This window comes from Astatotilapia calliptera, chromosome 10 (assembly GCF_900246225.1).
Source record: "Astatotilapia calliptera chromosome 10, fAstCal1.2, whole genome shotgun sequence".
In the NCBI taxonomy this organism is placed as follows: Eukaryota; Metazoa; Chordata; class Actinopteri; order Cichliformes; family Cichlidae; genus Astatotilapia; species Astatotilapia calliptera.
In genome coordinates this window covers 32,186,370-32,201,171 of record NC_039311.1, presented here as the reverse complement: position 1 = coordinate 32,201,171, position 14,802 = coordinate 32,186,370, and the positions used below count along the sequence as shown (strand labels likewise).

Here is a 14,802-nt window from a genome sequence, read left to right as displayed (position 1 = left end):
AATCTGGTCCAGAGTTTGGATTTAGGTGTTTTGGCGAGTACCCGGTCTGTGTGATGCTTGCCATAATGTCTACAAAACAGGAAGTGATTTCTGCTGGTGGGTCGGACAGGGAGCAGCTTAAAAGTAGCTGCACATTGACTCTCTGCTTCATCTTGTGGTCAAAAGTGCAGCCATGCTGCTCTTCTTCACGTTCTTTTGAAACTTTAGCTCATTTTGGAAGCTTTTAAACAGTTTTTAAAGCACATTTACTTACAGGAAGTAACTTTAGGGTGCCATGAGAAACATGACAGCCAAAATGAACCAATCAGCACCAGTGTTTCCGTTCTAAATCCACCTCACCAACATCCCGCCTTACCCTCTCAAGACCATCAAACCATTTAAGTGATCTCTTTTCTTTCCTCCATCCAAACTCGGACACGATGTGAAGGACTTCAGGTTTTAGACGCCAGCTTTCCAAATCTGTTGCTTTTATTCTAGGCTTTATTATCGTTATTATTAATGTTATTTTGTTAATGATTTTTGGCCCCAAATCCCCGTACAGATCAACATTTCAGATGAACACGAGCACTGCACTTTCATTGGACGAAAACCCCGCAGAACTGCAGACGTTTTATTTCAGAAAACGAAGAAGAATGTTAACATTTATTTTTCCCTAAAATTGTTTGTCGGGGTTTCACAACTTGAACTTTGTTTTGTTCAATTTTAAAACTGCCAAATTTCCCTCCTTCCCACCCTCCCTCCTTCCTTAGCTCAGTCAAACGTTACAGCTGCGACCCTAAAACAAGACGTAGATGAAGAAGCCGACTCGGAGCATGATTTGAATTCCTTTGTTTGAAATTTTGTTTCCAAGCAGTGCTGTGAATCGTACGAGCTGTGATTCTGTCCTTATTTTGTCGTGCATATGTGGGGTAACTTTGCTAAGTGTGAAAATATTTTGACAAGTGCCACGCCCCGGCCCTGTGCGATGCTTACCATAATGTCTATAAAACAGGAAGTGATTTCTGCTGGTGGGACGGACACCAGAACAGATAGATCTATGATTATTATGCTTCTGATTATTATTATTATTATTATTATTATGGTGACTTCTTATTATTCTACTGTATCATCATTGCGACCATGATTATTCTCATAATCATTTAAGAGTCTATTGTTTCGCCATGTATTTTTTATGTTGAGATTTTTATTTTAGTTTTCTTTTTATTAAAGGTAAAAAGAACTAACAGACACCCAGGCTCTGCTTCGCTTTTTTAATCTCCGACGATGAAGCTGTGAACTATTTGTTGGCAAACAATCACATTTATATCTGAATAGACACCCGGTAGTCACATTTCTGATTTCGACGAAATAAAGTGGAGCAAGACAACAAAACAGGCTGCAGTTACATTCTCGGAAGTGTGTTTGGAACAATTTATGACATTCTTGGGTTAAAATGTGAATTTATTTTTTTTTTCTGTAGAGATGACAGGAACTACAAAAAACACTTGGTCAGCATCAGGCTTTACTGTGAAGAAAAAACCATGATGGGTTTATGAAGACCGAACACTGGTTTTATCTCGAGGGCCATTTAAGCGAACATTCAGACCGGGGAAACTAATCCAGCCAACAGTCGCCTCAAGGCGCATGCTCAGCAGTGTTGGGCAAGTTACTTTGAAAAAGTAATTAATTATAGTTACTTTTTTGAAGTAGTAACTAGTAACTGTTAGTGAATGATTTACAAGATTCTAAAAGTAATTAATTACTTGAAAACTAACTATTGCGTTACTTAAAAAAAATGTTTGACCCTCTGGGGTCCAGGATATAATCTGATGTTTCCTCCACATTTTCCCTTAAAAACTATTTATTTGCCTTGTTTGGTCTCGTTCTTTTCAGCACAGCCTCACGTGTCTGAATTTACAGCTTTGTTTTCATTTTGACAGACTGTACTAACACAATTGATCTAAAATCAGACAAAAAACATAAAATCTGGGTAGAAAGTGATATTTTTTACTGTAACAACCACAAACATGTTTATTGATCATATTTCATAACTTTAAATGCAAATATAAATTGTCAGTTTATATTTGTGTCTCCATGTGTAAAATCATACGCACAAGTTTTGCAAACAAAAAAGTTATTTGCAGCCATTTACCTTTGACCCTTTTTTTTTTTTAAATAATCTTTTCAAACTATTTACACAATTTATATTTTTATATTTATTTCTATTTACAGAACAATCAGCTGTTCTTCAATAAGATGCCACAAATTATTTGTGCCACTCCAAATATTTCTGTCCACTATAAAGGAAACATCACAGCCTGATACCTGCAGGTCTGACAGCAGCAGGTGTGTCACTGCTGTTTCTACCTGGAGACAGCAGTCGCCTCATTGTTCTGACACACAACACAAAACTATCCACAACACTACACACTAACTACACACTGCAAACACGCTAAACGTCACAAATCTCTCACATCTCAAAACTCGCTCTCTCTCTTTCTGCTGTCTCGCTCTCTCTCTTCCTAAACAACCAAATGTCATGTTGCCAAATCATTTTTTGATTGGTCGACATGGTGCATTTTTCCACCAACACAAACTGGCTGTTTTATGTTTTGTTTTTTTATTTCTTGCTCATAAGCAGAGCGTGCTCGCTGCGCTGTCCTTAGACAGTAAACATGAAACTATTGAGGAAAAACACGCGTATATATTGTTTATCATGACTCCCTGAGCTCCAGGTGTTGTGCCAGAAAGTGATCGTGATTGCCGCCCGCGGGAGCGCGCACACCTGCTTGAAGTTGTAGCACCCGGCCTACTTACATAGGCTGTATAAAGTCCAAATAAATGATGTTTAAATAAAACATTCCCAACTTGTGCTAACTAAATACAATACAATAAGGATAATGGGAGGTTTAAGTTTGTTCTTATGCTCTAATACACAGGTCTCGAACTCCAGGCCTCGAAGGCCAATGTCGTGCAGGTTTTGGATGTGTCCTTGATCCAACACAGCTGATTGAAATGGCTAAATGGCCTCCTCAACATGTCTTGAAGGCTGTATCCCAATTCAGGGTCTGCAGCCTTAAAGGCCGCATTTTAAGGCCGATTACGTCACAGCGGCGCGCCGAAGGCTGTCCCAATTCAAAGGCTGCTCGAAATGCGGCCCTCACATGCGTCCTTCATTTCCCTGAATTTTAAGGATGTGGTGGTGTAGACTTAGTGGCCCAACATATCCCAAAATGCATAGCGCGGCGGTGCGTGTGGATAATTTTGCCGAAAAAAACGGCGGATGAGGGGCAGCCGAAGAGTGAACTTTAAGTACTGAATATTATGTCACTTATTTATGTGCAAATGTTTAATAACGAAGAACATTAAAACATTACTGTTGGCCACATGTCGGCAAAGTTATGTGACATTAGTGACGTTTGTACTAACTTGGTTTTAAAGCCTTTACTTTAAAATATTCGCCGTTCAATAGCTGAGCTTAATCAGAGAATGATCAAAGCTCATGTAGAAACAAACAAATGAACACAAGATTTTCTCCTTCATTTCTGTCAAACACAGCTGTATGACACGTTTCCAGCTGTTAGTATCATGGTTGCTAGACCGCCCCATTTCACAAGCCTCGCACTTCCGGCCTTAGCGGTCTTTAAGTACGCGGCCCTTGTGGACCGTTAAGGCTGCAGACCCTGAATTGGGATACAGCCATGGACAGCTACTTCCGTGCAACTGATATAAGATGCGGTAAGCTGAAGACAGCTTCAACCGTCTGTTTGTTGAAAAATAGTAACATGACCGCATTTTCTTAGTTAGTAACGGTAACGCCGTTGTAACGATAGAAATAGTAATTAGTTAGTTACTCGTTACTGAAAAAAGTAACGCCGTTATTCCCATCCCTGGTGCTCAGTAACATCCAAACTAGTCTGATACCACATCAGCAATATTACTGGTCAGATAAATGCATTTAAAATACCCCGACATGAAAAACAAAATCCAGCCGAGCGCTAAAGTTTCCATGTGAAAATCTGCACTTTACGTTCATGCTCTTAAAGAAAAAAAAAATAAACCAGCATATAAGGTCTGACAGGAGAGAAGTCTCAATTATTTTAATGTTCAGTGTCTCTTCCAAGGCTAAATTATGCTAAAGGTGACTTGAACTGGGTGAAGATCATTTTTTTCCCTGATAAAACATACTTTTCATCAGAATACATTAAAGCAGAATAGTCCATGGCAAAGTGAATTACTGCATTTCCCCCGTATACATCTTAAAACATATCATCCAGGGCCCAATAAAAACTAAAGCAACACAACGAAAGTCACAACTACAATGTTTGAACAAAAAGTAGAGGGCCCATGATAGAGCCCTGTGGAACTCCACACCAGTAAGAAAACACAAACCCCCCCAATGTGGTCTCTTTATTACATTTTTATAAATCAAGGGGGGAGTAAAATAGTTCAGGTCGAGCCTTTAAAGGCTTTTTAAACATGTGTACTCATGTTTTCTGACTAAAGTAACCATTTTCAGAACTATATAATTGTATGCAGTCTATTTTAACATGCAGTTTCTCATTAAACCACAAAACTGTGTCTGTGTCACAGTGAAGGATCCCTCCATCCTTCTTAATCTGATACTGTCAAACATCCAGATGCCGTTACCAAAAAGTACTTACACCACAATATAAAGAAATGTATTATATTTATAAATAAAAAAAAGAGTATCACCACTTTGATGTACAGTTGTTCAGGATCAAATTATCAAACAGTTTGTGTATACGTCTGTAAACATAATTATTTCTGCTGTAAAGTTTTAACATGTGAATCTATGAGGAGTGACTCACTGTTGGATATTAGTGGAATTATTGGTTTTCATCAATTTCATAAAAAAAAAAAAAAAAAAAAAAAAAACCCACAAATGTTTGACTTAAATGTTTTAGGGATTTTTTTTTCAGAAGTGAACATTTTTCACTACAGGACTCAAAAGTGAAACCTTCAGATATATAAGTTAAAAACTCTTCTTGTTCTAAATGTAAATTTTGGGTTCCAACAAACAGACGTGATCACATCTTTTATTCATTTTATTGAGAATCACTTCACTTTTCCTTCGCCCTGCAGCTTTGAACCCACCGTCCAGCTTCAGTCCCGCTGTGAGCAGGCGTCGTGTTCCTCTCAAACAAACTGTCAGGAGCCTCCTACAGTCTCTACTGAGATTATTTTTTATAGGTCAGTACAAAAGTGGCAATGGCGGCATCGCATTCAGCGTCATAAAGCGTCGTAGTCGTCGTCGTCTTCATGCTTCCTCTTCAGCGACTCTCCGCCGGAGTTCTGTGACACCATGTTGGTCGTAATGAGGATGTTCTTGGAGCCAATCAGAGATGGGTTGATGAGGACGTTGGAGACAGCGGGTGTGGATGGCGTTGCTATGGGGACAGAGCGAGCATCAAGGTTTTTATATAAGTAAACTGTTCATTTAAACATGATTCTGTTTGGCCATTAAAATGTTTCTCTGGACAGATTTTTGTCCGTGTGTTCAGGAGTTGGTGGAGAACTTTTTAACAGTTTCTTCCACATTAAAGTGTTTTTCACAGGTATTCATACGTCTGACTCTTGTTCCATCAAAGCATGAAGCAAAAAATAAAACGGCTCTGTTCTTACTGGGTTTGGTGGTGGTCGTCTGAGAGGGCGGCGGGATCTGCACAGTGAACCTCTGACCCGTCAAAGACACTGGAGTCCCGACTTTAGTGGTGACCGACTGCACAGACGGCGTCCCTGAGGAGGAAATGGCGCTACGCTTTCAGCATCCAGAATCGTACTTTAATACTTGGATTTATAAATCACATAATGATAAAGCTGAAACTCACCGAGCGTGGGCGTGGTCGGCCTGCTGGTGACGGCGCCGACACTGAGGCGAGGCACCGATATCCTGTTGGCAGACGACGACACCTGGAAAATAAACTGTTGGTAACCACAAACAAAGACAACGTGAAAGCTGAGGATGACCACGAGAGGTTGTGTCTCACCTTCTTCTGTATGGACTTCAGTCTGTAGTTGGGGGCGGTCAGACAGTAGCGGTCTGGGGGCAGCCGGGGGCCGGTGTAGGGCTTGATGAGAGGGAGGGGGGTCTGGTTCTTCTGCCTGGCAACCTCCAACAGGAACTGGAAACACAGAGAGGGTGAAGCAGCTATCAGATCAGCCCTGTCGCTACAGTCAGCTGGTTCCTGTAGAGTGACGGTCTTAATGATCAGAATAGAATCTGCAGTCTCCATTTTCCTCACTGACATTCTAAACCCCTGACGAACGAATCAAGAAGCGAACGTTACGCCCATCTGTGAAGACTTACATCTCGTGGCGGAGGTGAGGTGAACGACTGATCCATGCGGCACTGGATGGCCAGTCTGATGTCGTCGGCGTCCACGTTGGACTTGTTGGCGTGTGAGGCGTAGGTTTTGGCATCTTCGATGATGGTGGTCACGTATCCTGTGGACACAAACAACAACTGAGTTGTTCAGAACAGCTCCTGCATGATTCGCAGTTCAGAATAATCCTTCTTTGTCCGAAAGTGTCAGAAATATTCAGTCGGGATATCAGAGCATTGTTCCCATTGGCTCTGAAACAGAAATAACTTACTGTAGGTGAACTCCAGCATCTGGTTGATGACTCTGGGCTCATACTCTGTGATTCCCATGTCCTTCAGGATCTGGATCATCACCTACAGAGGAAACGAATAACTTAAAATCTCAGTGCAACAAACTCAAACATGCTCTCAATTTTACTTTTCCCGCAGATTTTTACTGCATCTCCCATTTTTACTCTCTGGAAAACTGTCAGGATAAAAGAAGCTGGATAAATAAATTATCCCGGAAACGTGGTGCTGGAGCGAGGTACAGCGTCCGGCCTTGTCTCGCAGGGTGCACCAAACCAGGGTATTTACAAACACACCATAGGGTGACAAACGGCTTCACCAAAGCACCAACAGCTCGCGACTAAAGGCTAGGCTAGAGTGCGGCTGCTATTGTTTTGAACGGCAACGTTGCTAAGCTAAGCAGGCTATCATGTTGCACAACTGCAAAGGGTCACCAATTAATCAACACAAATCCAGCAACAAAGTTCACCATCAGACAATAAACGGGAGAAGAAACTCCCCAATGTGAACCAAATTTGCACCAAAACACCGACAGGCTCGCAGCTAGGCTAGCATGTTAGCCGCTATTGCTTTGAGTTGCAGTGTCGCTAGCTAAGACAGGCCAGTCTAGCTAACGAGCAACGCGGATGCATTAAAGATTATCGAGCAAAGCAAAAAGCTCGACTCAAACTGTACAATATAAATGAAAAAGCTCGTTTCTGACCTGAGCATCTTTCGGGATTGTTTTCGGAGCAGACATTTTAACTTCCCTCGCTGCGCCTTTGCTTCCTCTTCTTCTACTGTTTCCGTTCACAGCTGAGCCATTGACCGAATCCGGAAATGAAAGAAAACACAGGAACTGCAACTGCTCCGAGTTAAAAGCTTTCAAAATAAACCTCAAATTTATAAATCAGAAAAATCAAGATTTTATTAATTTCTTTTACAACTAACACCTGATGTCTCGTATTATGTAGACAAATTTAATTAACAAAACAAGATAAGTAATACGAAACACATAATAACACGTTTTAATAAACTTCAAAGTACAATAAAAGTAAGTCATTAAAGTTGAGCAAATCTAGGTTTTTGATTTGTCTCTTATTCCCGTTTTAATCATTTTGCTTACATCACGAGATAAGTTTATCATTGATTTAAACTGATGTTTTTTCTACTTTATGTCTTTTAAATATGACAAAGTTCTACCTCTAAATATTCATGGTTTAAACTTTTGAGTATCTTTGAGGTTATAACTACACAGTACCTGCAGGGGGCGCCACAGGAAGACATATTGAACTCTAAAGCCTGCGTGAAAAATAAGCTACAAACCAAAGTTATCAAACTAAACCAAACATGTGGAAAACATCTAAAAATGTAATTCACTGAAATTAAAACAAGAAGAATCTCTGAAACAATCAGTCTGCATTTTTCTTTTATTTTTGGCTGCTTGACAAACAAAAAATTAATCAGAAAATTAACACTTAAAACTTTTTAAATGGTTGAATATTTCTATGACACTCTTTTAGGAAAAATCTGCTGAATGAAATTAAATTAAACTGAAAACTATAAACTATTTTTTATTGAATCTCACAAACACAAACTTCTGCTTCTTTTTCATTTGCAGGTTAATTTTAGTGACAAATAACACGAATAATAATAATAATAATAATAATAACTGTGGCACAGTGACTTGGAAATAAGAAGAAAAACTTGATGACGAGATAAGAAGAAGTGTTTTCTGAGAGGTGATAAAAAACATTCACTGTCACTCACCTCTGAGACTAAAGAGGAGTCTCTGCAGGTTTCCAGGTGTTCCTAAATACTTGATCCAAACACAAGGATGGGAATAACGCCGCCACGAGAGGGAAGCGGACGTTACAGCCTGAAGGCCTCGCGGTAAGAAGAGGAAGCGAGCCACTGCATGACCAACGCTCTGATGAGACTTTGGAATTCGTCACATTTCACCATCACACTGTGTTTGCTGAGCAAGAAGTAAGACTCTGTTTACATACGTGTACAATAAAATAACATTTATTGAGCTTTAACACTCGACTCAACACGCACCAAATTAAGTCACAGATAAACATTAAATCACAGCTTTATCTGCTGCCTGATAACCCAGATATATCTATGATAATCAGGATTTTTTATTATTTCCCAGGATATTCCGACACCATTGGAGCAGCGATCAAAGGCAACCAGACCTCCACTTATGGGGTCCCCAATCATCTTACGGCCATTTTTTACTCCAATGAGACCAAAGTTTACATAAATAGCTTGAAGTTGTATTCAATGATATCTCCAACTGCTGACGGAACCATGAACGCATCATGAGAGTGTTTACTGAAGCATTTATGACCAGAAGAGTCGCCGCCTCCTGGACATTTCAAATTATACAGGTTTAAAGGACTGTAGATCTGTGGCCTCCCACATCGAAGAGGACTCTGAAATATAGACTTGAGGATAATCGCTTGATATCAGCAAGGATGGATGAACATCCGACTCCTCCTACGTCAGCTCTGCAGATAAGAGTCCCAGCGTGGAGCCAAAACACCGCCGACACCATCCACAGAGGTCTGGGTCATGGACTTCACCCAGGAGCCATTAGAGAATAAAGCTTTGATATGGAGTCAGATTTTAATAAACAGAGTGATGCTGTGTTCTTCCCACAGCTGAGCTCATCATCAAACACGCTTTTCTCAAATAACCATTCATCAGCTCGCCGCAGACAGCATTCCTGTATTTACCCGCAGCGTTTATGACACACATTCTCGCCATAAAGCCATGAGAACCGCCACACCTCGCCGACTGTACGCTGCTCTGTGTGCATGACAGTGTGTGTGTGTGTGTGTTTAAATGATTAACCTTTACAGTCTCTAAGGCTTGTAAACGAGGGCGCTCATATCTGCAGAAAAACTTCAACAGCGAGGCGGAAATCCTGCCGCAGACATTATTTTAGTTTCATCTCACTGACGAATGAACGAGTCTCTGGCTGTCTTTAGCATGACAGCTTTCCACATGTAACTGGAGGTGTACTTACACGACGAGCTTTTACTCTGAGTACTCAAAGTGCTTTCACACTGTTTTCTCCGTGTTAAGTGTGAAATGCTGAACAGCTGAGCATCGCTGAAACACCACCGTCTGCCCGAGTGCTGTTACAGTGTTGAACCACAAAGAACTAAAACAGCTCTCACAGAAAAAAATCAGTAATGAGCATGTTTTACAGTGACCTTTGACCTTTGTTTGTAACGTAGCAGTTACCACACTGAGTGTATAAATCCCTCGAACCTGCTCTCATTATAATATATAAAAATATAAGTTATGTTACTGAACATTTTTTGTCAGTTCAATTAATATAATCATGATAGTATGGGCAAAACATTAGGAACACCTTGCTGCTGCAGGCGTTTCTTTGACTTGTAGCATATTTTGCAGTTTGTTTGTCGCCTGCTTCCCTTCTTCCTCCAGCTCGCTTCTGCAGTGTTGGGGAGTAACATGTGTTTAAAATACAAAATATGAGTAACTGTATTCAGTTACCGTTTAAAAAGGTGGTAATCAGAATACAGTTACTTTGTTGAAATAAAGGCGGTCTTTCCTGTTTCATATGTTCGGCTATGCCGTCTCTATTTTTGGTGATTCCATGCCGGTGGAAACCCAAACACGCATTAAGAGGCTCTAATGTCTGTGTCTCAATCTCGCGGCTCATGTCACCTCTACTTGCGGCTGCACAATGACGTGAAGAAACATTTTTAAAAAGTGTTATTCAAAAAAAGATTTAATATGAAGGCAACAGGCAGAGTGTTACAGGCATAGCATGTATGAAGCATGTAAATATAATAATAACCACTGACGAGCCCAGCTGTAAGTAAGCTGTTAAGACTCGACTGTACGCTGTGTTCGTGTTTTCCTCTGAAACAATAAGCTCCGTTGCAGCAGCCTTTCAACGCCTCTCTCTGTCTCTCACTAGCAAACTTGACCCAGACAACAAAGTAAAGCTAGTTTTCAGCTACAAGCCCGACACAAGCCCGACGTATCAGCCAGAGGTCCCTTTACTACGGTTCGGAGCCGCGGACCTGTTTTATATACGCGAGGAATAGTTTTCTATACGAGATCTCAAAGTCAAAAACCAACAGACTTAAAAACTCCTTTGTCCCACACGCCATCAGACTGTTTAACTCCTCACTGGAGGGGAGAGGGAGGGGAGACAGGGGGACAAGGGAGGGGGGAACAACTGAGTTGTAGGTGCTTTTCTACACTGTGCAATATTTGTTTTTTGTTTTGTCTTTTTTTTCCTTATATTCGACTGTGCAATAATCACTGTGCAATATACTCACTCAATCCTATTTATCCATATTGTATATTCTGTATCTATATATGTGTATATATGGTGTATTTATGCTTATATCCTTACTCTCATTCCCCTTAATGTATCTGTAACATGGAACTTCTTACGGTGCTTTGCTACTGGAAACTAAATTTCCCGGAGGAACCCACCCGAGGGATTAATAAAGTTTCATCTAATCACTGCAAAAAGTGCAGCCTTACCTAATGTCCACCTACTGTTACTCATTTATATTAAGATTTAAACATCTGGTTGGTGTTGGTGTGGAGAGTAGCCTTCAGTAATAGTAATAAATCACACAGCAATGGGACATTCATGTAGTTGTAAAAAGCTTGATAATATATTAAGTAATCCAAAGTATTCGGAATACGTTACATTTTGGGGCATGTAATCTGTAATCTGTAGTGGAATACATTTTAAAAGTAACCTTCTTAAAACTGCTCATCGACTTGTCCTGGTGTTAAAAGTCGCGCTCAGTCACAGGTGCAGTCTGGGTAAATAGTGGTGGAGGGGGTGAGGGGCAGGAAGAGCGGGCCGTTAGCATGCTTTAGCAGAATTTGCATTTTCAGCAGGCAGCAGCTCAGAGGTGTGAGTCCTTCTCGGTCATCCCAGGGTCATGACCTTTAACCTCCCCCCAGGTGAGCCGAGGCTGGGTGTGCAGTAGGACACGGGTTAATAGTGCTGTTAAAGAAACCGTAGAGACGATTATAAAGCAAACAGTGACTCTTGTCACTCTTTCATCAGCCCGCTCTCATATGACCTGATTAAGAGGACAGCAGAGACCCCAGTTACACGTTATTAATTACAAACACCTGTCAGAGTGAGGTCGACAGGTGTTTGTCCCTCCGGGGTAAGTCAGATCGAACCTCATGCAGGGAGGGCCTCAGTGAGCTAATCAAATATGAAAACACACATAAATCAACTAATTGGCGAAGTCGAGCTGTGGGATGGGCCGCTTTGATGGAGCAAACGAGCGTGTTTGTTCTTGAACTTCAGTCGCCACATTTCCACACCACTTAGGCGGCTCGTCATTGATCGAGGTCAGGACTAAATGCTGGACTCCTGCACCTACATTGTCTTTTAGTTACTGGTTAGAGAGATATTGTTGGCAGCTATGGATAAATGAATGCACCAGTAAATGCAGTGTGAGCCAGCTGTGTCCTAAAGCTCATGAACATGTGTAACTGCAGATATCATGACCCCGCTACCTGGGTCAAAAACAATGCTGACAGTGAAGGTCAAATGCGGAACAAAGAAAACTGAGGGCAGGATATTATTCGGTCCAAACATCACCTGGGCCCAGAAAGTGAAGCCAGTGTGGAAATGCCTAAAACATGCATTCTATCTAACGACCAGCAGGGGGCAAACCAACTCTGATTGTATAGAAGTCTATGAGAAAACGACCCCACTCATCAGATGAACGATCATCCCAGAAAACACCTCCCTGATGAGGTTATTGCATCACGCACTAGTTTCAAATGTTACTGAATAAAACATGATGATAATTTTGTAAATGATGGCACAGGGAGGGATGCTTTGGCCAGCATCTAGTGGCCTGTCAAAGGTACTGCACTTTGGTTTCAGGCTCAAAATCTAAACTGAATCAAACTTTGTGCTTGTTAAAAGATAACTGAGAATGATGCTGTGGTATTCAAAGTGTGCTTTTCTGTTTGCTCGTCTGTCTTTCTCTTTTTGCTGATGTGAGTGTAAAGTCTGTGCAGGAGTAAAGTCTGGGAAGCATGAGCTCTGCAAACACTCAAAGAAATGATTCACAGAAAACTGAAACCTGCAGGCAGAGCAACAACACAATGTGATGATCTCTGTGATTGCAGCTCCCCGTACATATAAAACATTAAGATGATTGAGGATATAATCCGAACACGAGTGTCATATAAAATTATACAAGGAGCGATGAACTCCAAACGCCCCATGACTTCCTTTTACTTTTTTTGCTGGTTAACTATTGACTGTGTTTAACAGCCTGGAGGCCGAAGAGGAAGAAACACAGAGCTGAAACTCTTAGAGAAGGGAAAGCAAAATAATTCATCATTATTTAACTCACAGGTTTTGATGCTAATGTTTGGTCTCTGTTATTAAAGCTCAAAGTGTTAGCATATAAATGGTTTCAGGGTAAATACAGGTCATGGTTTGGTAGGATGAAACCTTGGCAGCACAAGTCAGCCAGCCTCAAAAAAGACTCACTGTAATTGTGATAATTACAGTTAATGGTAAAAACTGGATGTATGACAAAGTCTTTAAAGATTATGAGCTAAAAAATGAGTCCGACAAAATTTCGATTATGCTACAAAAAGTCAAAATCATGAGAAACTAATTATGAGATAAACTGCTGACAGTAACAAAGTTTACATTCTCAAGTGTGCAGAGAAAAAAATGTAAAAGTCAAAATGAAATCTAAAAACGAATTATTCGATTTTTTTTTTACCTGAGAGAACATGAAAACTTCCAGTATGAGTCTCAGTTAATGCGTTTGCCTGTGTGATGTAAGGACACTGGTACAGGTCCTGCTGCTCAGATGTTCAAACAACAGATTAGACAATGAAAACCATCGAATCCTGACTTTAGAGAAGCTGGAGGAAGCGTTTAACATTTGTGCTTTAAAAATGAATGAAATATTTCCTTTTTTAAATTTTTGTCTGAATGTTTAAAAAGTGGGTCAAATTATGTGTTTGAGTTTTCAGAATAAAATGAACGAGACAAAGAAGAAGACTCTGTGTTTCTTCAGCTGTTACCAAACATGAACTTGGACGGGAACAAGGTTCTACAAAGCTGTGTTGAAACCTCCGACACTATCGAGGGGACGAAGGTTAATGAGGGGGAAAGGTGAGGCGGGTGGGACTCACGCTAACCTGCAGTTAAACTAAGATCTATAAACTGCAGGTAAAAGCAGGTGAGAGGTGCTCAAAGAGTTCAGAGAGTCAGTACAGCAGAGAAAAGGGTTAACGTGTAAAGTGTGTGTGTGGTTCTATTACAGTAATTATCATCATTATCATTACGAGTTGGTGTTTTTCATTGTGGTCCATCTTTGCTTTTGCTGCTAATGTGAGACACAGCCGTTTAGCTCTTTCATATAGCCATGTTGTATATTACACATACAACATTAGCAAGAACACCAACAATCAGTTTCCTATGAGCATCACTTGGAGAGGCTGGAGAGGAAGAACTGCCTTGAGACGTGTTATGATGTGATAAAAGATATAATGTAACACATTTGTAAGGTGTTACATTGAACACTGGATATGCAGCATTTTAATACAACACAACAGTTTATAATATAACACGCTATGCTAACACTGAATACTCTCTAACATATTTATTTTACCCCATTTTATCTGTGACACTGTTACAGTATAACAGGATACAATATGACACAACAACACTGCTGAAGAATCTGAAACACTGTAAACATTTCATGTGATACATATATAATATATATATATTTACAATAACCGACGTTCAAAAAGTGTGAAATATCAAATATATGTTTAAACTGTAATCATATATCATTGTATACTTCCTGCTCATGAGAACAAAAAACATACAAACCAGACATCTACATGGTTAGTCACAGCTAGGTGCTCAGACAGCTGCAGCTGCCATTATTTTAATGGAAACTCAGAGATGATAAGCCAAACACAGCATGAGAAGTTGATGCCAGGCTGAGCCTACCTGTGGCCTAATCGGCTGATACCTGTAACAGTCAAATAAGCGCCGTGCTGGAGCCTGACTGTATGACCTTCATTTTGGTTGTCGTGTTATTTATTGACTGCTTTACGTTCGATATTTATGACTTCAGGCCTGAATACAGTGCATTGTCCTTCTGACAGGAGGTTCTTCCTTTTTCCCACAGCAG

General features: G+C 40.5%; 1 protein-coding gene across 1 annotated transcript; it reads right to left on the bottom strand.

The window, feature by feature from the left end:
- Nucleotides 1-5,030: 5,030 nt before the first annotated feature.
- On the bottom strand, nt 5,031-7,446 carry taf9 (TAF9 RNA polymerase II, TATA box binding protein (TBP)-associated factor). The gene is made up of 7 exons (XM_026181307.1): nt 7,317-7,446; nt 6,598-6,679; nt 6,311-6,447; nt 5,991-6,125; nt 5,832-5,913; nt 5,626-5,739; nt 5,031-5,390 (listed from the first exon to the last, which is right to left on the bottom strand). The coding sequence occupies exons 1-7, from the start codon at nt 7,350-7,352 to the stop codon at nt 5,233-5,235; spliced, it is 744 nt and encodes a 247-aa protein (XP_026037092.1). The 5' UTR covers nt 7,353-7,446; the 3' UTR covers nt 5,031-5,232.
- Nucleotides 7,447-14,802: the final 7,356 nt, after the last annotated feature.